Source organism: Medicago truncatula, chromosome 1 (assembly GCF_003473485.1).
Source record: "Medicago truncatula cultivar Jemalong A17 chromosome 1, MtrunA17r5.0-ANR, whole genome shotgun sequence".
In the NCBI taxonomy this organism is placed as follows: Eukaryota; Viridiplantae; Streptophyta; class Magnoliopsida; order Fabales; family Fabaceae; genus Medicago; species Medicago truncatula.
The window spans coordinates 1863693-1870611 of record NC_053042.1 but is presented as its reverse complement, the minus strand read 5'-3'; the positions used below and the strand labels follow the sequence as shown (position 1 = coordinate 1870611).

At 33.6% G+C, this 6919-nt stretch overlaps 1 protein-coding gene across 1 annotated transcript; it reads left to right on the top strand.

Annotated features, from left to right (window-relative positions):
- The first annotated feature begins 3163 nt into the window (after positions 1-3163).
- Positions 3164-6265, top strand: LOC25481907 (wall-associated receptor kinase 5). The gene is made up of 3 exons (XM_013610317.3): positions 3164-4257; positions 4572-4748; positions 4980-6265. Exons 1-3 carry the CDS (start codon positions 3312-3314, stop codon positions 6056-6058), a joined length of 2202 nt encoding a protein of 733 aa, XP_013465771.2. The 5' UTR covers positions 3164-3311; the 3' UTR covers positions 6059-6265.
- The last annotated feature ends 654 nt before the right edge of the window (positions 6266-6919 follow it).

The following is a 6919-nucleotide window of genomic DNA, read 5'->3' as shown; positions in this document are numbered from 1 at the left end:
ATATATTATTCAAGATATTTAAGCTCAAAATTATGCATTGGTATACGTAATTGGGTCAACTGTGTCATGTATTAAGAGACGGAAGAAGTACATATTATTTTTAGATTTAATTACAATTTTAACCCTCTTGATTTTCAAATTATGCGATTATATCCTCTTAATTGCGGTTTTAACGCTCTTGCATAAAGAGATCAACTTAGTTTGCATACTTAATAGTTAATATATTCTCCGATATAGGTTTATAACTTCTCACTCGGGCTCATAATAATTGTAACATTACACTTTTACTAAATGATACTAATTTTATCATTCAAATCAACCAAATTAATTGTATTCTTAAGAACCAAAAACAATGAAAATGTGACAATAAAATTGGAGAAATGATATTTGTATCAACTTTCACTCTCATACTCACAATATATTTTTACTTTATCTCTATCGTTTTAATTTTTGTGTCAATACTTATTTTTTTTGTAAATCTATGATTGTCACATAAGTTGTCATACAAACAATTGTTCAAATCACACACCTCTTAAATTGAGGGCGATTATATTTATACATCTTACTTTTCTTACACTCATTCAACACCTTATTTTCTCTATCACATCACTCATATACAAACATTTTTTATTTTACTCTCTTTCTCTATTTAGTGGTAGAATAGATTTTGAATGTCCAACGAATCCTTTAACATTGGGGGTATTAAACAACGATAAATACCTCGTACTCATAACGCAACATAGTTATAAAAAAAAAATTGTCAAAAAAGAAACAACCCTTATACATGGACCTTGGCCAGACACCCCTTTGATCCCAGAGACAAATGGAACATGTGGCAAAAATGACGACGGCGAGGGCAGCAGTGGTGGAGGGTTATATATATATATATATATATATATATATATATATATACCGTCCCAAATTATAAGCAAATAAAAAAAAATACTCTTATTAAGAAAACTAAAACATAAGAATTTGGAATATAGTTTTATTGTGCTTTTTTTGGAAAAAGTTTTATAGGAAGATGTAAAAAAATATTCATTAGCTTTTGGTTATGAAAAAAATGAAAGAGAGAAAAAATTGAATGTAATTTGCATTTAATTTTATGAGAATAAACAAAGGTCTTTTTTGGGAAAGAGATTTTTTAAAAAAACAAAATTAAATAGGATAAAAGTTTGTCTTTTTTACTTATATTTTAGGATAAAGAAAATGAGTTTTTTTTCTTATATTATGGGACCGAATGAGTATATATAAATGAGGGGGTGATGACGATGAGTGATTCTGATGTGAAAATATTAAAATACCCCGTCGCATGGGATGTATATTAGGGGTATGGAAAAAAGAATGTCTATGGATAATCGTTCAAAAAGAAATTGTTATAATAAAATAAAAAATATTGCAAACGGTGCCAAGTTTATTTTGTTGGTTTTTGGAGAATTCCAAAAGTGGAAATAGATATTTTTGGAGAGTGATATTTTTTTCCCTCACTTTAAAGAGTTTTATTAACTAGCCATTTTTTATGAATTTATTAACTAGCTTTTAATATATATGTTTTCTACAAATTGGATTTCATGTAATTGGTGGAAGAAAGTTTGGTGGTATAGCTTGGTGTTCTCGTTGAGGTGTGCAAGGAGTCGTTTTCATTAAAAATATTGCATCTTTAAATACGTCATAAACCTCTCTATATGTGTTGAGTCGGGAGCACAAAGGTTTGATGTTGGTTTGGCGTATAGTTGTTTGGGTTATTTGGAAGACTAAAATTGATTGATTTTTTTTGGAGAAAAAATATTCGGTCGTCGAGGGGGTAGACTATATACAACATGTCTCTTGGCAATGGTTATTGGCAAAGAAGAAAAGGGCACCATGCTTGTTTTATGAGTGATTGGTGCATCCTAAAGATTGTATGTTGAGAAGTTAATTTGTGGGGTTAGGAAGAAGTGTGTCTTCCGCGGATGCTTGTGTTTCTCTCTCTTTCACAAGCATTGTGACATTGTGATTGATCAATGTCACCCAACTCTATGTCATTCAAGTGCTATCCGTCTTCCGCCCTTTTCTTTTTCTTTGTTTTTAGGGTCAAGTACCCCTTGTACTTTGTACTAAAAGGTACTCGAAGTACTCTATGTACTTTGTCTTTCCTTTTGTTAGTTAATAAATTTAGGGTTAATAGTGTTTTTCACCTCTGTAATATATGTCATTTCCGGTTTTCGCCCCTATAAAATTTTCGGTTTGATTTGTACCATCGTAAAAATTTTATTTTCCGGAAAACACCCCTAATAGGCCATTTTCAGATTTTTTTTCCTAGAAATTTTGGTTTTTGAATGGCCTATTAAGGGTGTTTCCGGAAAATTTAAATTTTACGAGGATGCAAATCAAACCGAAAATTTTATAAGGACGAAAACCGGAAAGATATATATTACAGGGGTGAAAAACACTATTAACCCATAAATTTATTTCATTTGCTGTTCAAAGTACAAGGGGTATATTTGTTTTTAAAAAATATGTATTCAAGAGCTATTATTAATCGATTTTAGAAACAAAAAATTTCATTTCGTTCTTTATATGAATTATACTAAGTTTTTCTATATTTTATCATAAAAAAATATTCAATATTTTTTTTTATAAAACTCGGTATCCGATCCAATAATTGACTAATCCGATGTGACCAATCATGTCACCTACTTGCGGGGGCCCGTTTAAAGCCAAAGCAAGCTCTGTATGGGAGGGAATCGAACCTGAAACCTCTGGAAGAGCAAACTCCAAGATCCTAAGCCAACTACCAGGCCAACCCCAAATGGGGTTAAAAAAATATTCAATATTATAAGTAGTAATAATTAAAAAAAATATTTCGTAAACATTTAAGGTGAAAAATAAAAGGGAAACTACATGGCAGAGAGTCAAAGAGAATTACTGATAAAGTTGGAACAAATTAAAATGACTTCATACTTAAAAATGACTTCATACTTTTATTGGCAACTATGAGACAGGGAATTATACATATATATCTATATATCAAATTGTCGAATATGTCATAACATTATCCGAGTAAACCATCAAGTTGGTCCTTGTTTTTGTAAGTGATTCTCAAATTAATATCTGACTCTATTAATATTTTAAAATAGTTTCTGTTTTTATTAAATGTTTCTCGATTAAGTCCCTCATCATGTGAAAAAAACATAGAAACATGGGTCTAATTGAGAAATATTTCAAAAGAGTTCATGTCATTGTCAATATTAGCTATTAGCAATATCGATTGACACAAAAGAAAAACTAATTAAATTTGAAGTGTTATTATAAATAAACGAGGCACCCTTATGCCACAAGACACTAAAAAGGCCTATCATTTTTCTTCTACTAAATTTGTGATTCAATTCAAGGCAATGCATCCATTGATAATGGTTTCATTAGCACTTTTGATAGAAACAGTTGCATCTGATCAACCTAAACAAGTCCTACCAGGCTGCAATTACACCTGTGGAGATTTAACAATTCCATATCCATTTGGCATAGGAAATTCAACAGCACAACATCATACACCATGTTACATGGATTCAAAATTTGAACTCACCTGTGTAAACAACTCAAAATTAATTCGGCCTAGGGGTATCGAAGTCCTGGACATAAATCCCCAAGGTCAAGTGGAAATGAAATTTTCAGTCTCACATCTTTGTTCGAATGGTAGTAGTAGTAGTAATAATACTGAAGAAGCAAATAGAGCTTATCTCATAGTTTCTCCTCACACAATTTCAAGTACGGAAAACAAATTCATAACCGTTGGTTGCGACAGTTACGGATATCTCAACAGTAATTTCACAGGTGGCACTTATTCAACAGGGTGCTTAACAAGATGTTATGATTTTAAACCTAAAATAGTAATTGGGAATAACACTGGAAAATGCACAGGTTTAGGGTGTTGCCAAGTGGATATTCCTTCTAGTATGAAAAATATCACAATTGAAGCATTTAAATTCCCAACTTCTACCCTATCTAAGGAAAATTCTTGTAGCTATTCCTTTATTGCAAAACAAGGATCCTATAAATTTTCTGTAGACCATATAAATAATCTACCTAATGAAACTTTCCCCTTGGTTATTAATTGGGCTATTACAAATGAATCATGTCAAATAGCTCACACTACAAATAGCTACGCCTGCAAGAAAAATAGTGAATGTGTCGATGACGATCCAGATTATGATGGTTACAGATGCAAGTGTTTACAAGGTTTTGAAGGAAATCCATACCTTCCTGGAGGCTGCACAGGTAACAAACAAAGCATAATATCGTACCACTGTTTTTGTTTTTGCAGTTTAATTAATTGATTGTGCTTCATATTTTCAATGTTTTATTGAATTTGGTTCCTCTTAATTGAGTCATTTTAAAACTCATAAGAGTGGTTGATTGCACTAATTTTTTTGGCAGTGATTCATCAGAGTGAAAACTAGATTTATTATCATAATGATTATAAAGATTTAAGATGAGAATACACACCAGAGATATTGAATTTCATTTTTGTATCAAATCACATGTATAGTAAGTAGTAAGATACTAATGACCATGGTTTTATGGTTTTTCAGACATTGACGAATGTGCAACAAAAACTCATGTATGCAAAAATAAAGCAAATTGTAATAACACTTTGGGGAGTCACACTTGTTTTTGTCCCAAGGGGCAAACCGGAAATGGAACAAAGGAAGGAGGGTGCCAGAAAGTTCATCTAAATGCAACTCGAATAGTACTTCCTACTGTCCTTGGTAAGCAACTAAGCATGCCTAATTGTATTTTACCTTCATTTTTTTCCCAAATTGGCACAGGGGAGAGTCGAACCACTAAAATTAAAAGTGGGTATATTTATAGAAACCAAAAACATATTTAACCTTTTTTTTTATTATCAAATCTTATGAGTGTTCATTAAGTATATCTATGCTACTAATATTAGTCTGGGGAACAATCCAAAAATTGGATTTAATATATTTTGAATACAGGAGCAGGAGCATTATTTATGATTTTCTTCTTAATATACCAAAGAAGGAAATTTATCAAATTGAAAGAGAAGTTCTTTAGGCAGAATGGAGGTTCTATTTTGGAACAAAAACTTCTTCAAAGAAAAGACTCGTCTCAAATAGCTCACATTTTCAAAGAAAATGAACTAAGGAAAGCTACTAACAACTTTGATGAGAGCTTAATCATAGGTAGAGGAGGTTTTGGTACAGTTTTCAAAGGGGAACTTGATGATAATAGAATTGTGGCTATCAAAAAGTCCAAAACAATAGACGAAAGCCAAATTGAACAATTCATTAACGAGGTGGATGTTGTCTCTCAAATAAATCACAGGAATGTGGTCAAACTCTTGGGGTGTTGTCTAGAAACAGAAGTTCCTTTGTTGGTTTATGAGTTTGTTAGCAATGGTACTCTTTCTGAATTTCTTCGCACACAAGGTAAGACGAACGATCTTACTTGGAAAACTCGTCTTAGGATAGCTGTTGAGGTAGCTGGAGCTCTGTCATATCTGCATTCAGCTGCCTCAATACCCATTATCCATAGAGATGTCAAGAGTGCTAACATTCTCTTAGATGGAACCAACACCGCTAAAGTGTCAGATTTTGGAGCATCAAGGTTGATTCCACTTGATCAAACTGAAGTAGCCACAATGGTGCAAGGAACTATTGGCTACTTGGATCCAGAGTATATGCAAACAAGCCAATTAACTGAGAAAAGTGATGTATATAGCTTTGGAGTAGTTCTTGTGGAGCTGCTAACGGGGGAGAAACCTTTTTGTTTTGGTAGGCCGGAAGAGAGAAGAAGTCTTGCTACGCACTTTTTATCTTGCTTGAAAAAGGATAATGTGTTTGAAGTTATTCAAGATGGTTTGTGGAATGAAGAAAACAAACAAGTGATCATGGAGGTGGCTGTTCTTGCGGCGAACTGTTTGAGACTTATAGGGGAGGAAAGACCAAGCATGAAGGAAGTGGCTATGGAATTGGAGGGAATGAGGTTAATGGATAAGCACTCTTGGATCAATGCAGACCTTAATGTAGAGGAGAGTCCACTACTTGCTTCATGAATCATCATCTAGCATTTATGAATTTGGTGATGATAGAAAAGAATATTTGTCGAAATTAGTTATAATGATTTTCCTGCAATTATGTTGTATCCTATGAATCACGGTCACTCCTCAGATTAGGCGTGTCCCGGTGTCGGACATGTGTCGTGTCGGACACCGACACTTGTAATTACACTGAATTATGTGATTTTTTAAAATAATTATTTGTGTCGGCGTGTCAGTGTCCGTATCCGTGCTTCATAGGTTGTATCATGATTAGATAGTTGACCTACATGTGTATATCTCTCTCTCTCAAACCCTCACCCACATATAGCAGCCGCCACACCCCTCCCTTGCGCCGCCACCACAGCCGCTGTGTTTTCTGCAAAAACGTTGTTTCCGCGCCCTCCTCTTTGCTCCGCTCCATTGCCATTGTGCCCTTCAAACACGCTTCCACGTCCAAACAGCCGCGAACCGACTTCCATGCGACCTTCCCTTCGTGCAGTCATCTGATCAGCCATTCACCGTCTCCTTTGTTCCTGCACTGATCTAGTTGAAGACATGACCGACGCAAACAGAGGCCGCCTAAAGGCCTAACTACCTAGCTATAAGATTATGAATATCATAGAATCAACACATAATGCAACAGTTCTATATATTCTATTTGAATACTCTCATCGGTCTATTGATGAACCAAATATAGTTTAGTCTATCATAAATGGACCAAAATTATTATATTAGTACAGTTATATATTCTTGGACTAACATTCACAATGGATCATGTGAATCAATCATTAAGATTGCATATGTTTAAAGAGCTGTGTAATGGTAGATGCAATATACATTTAGAAAATTTGAAGATATAGAAATCACTAACCAGTA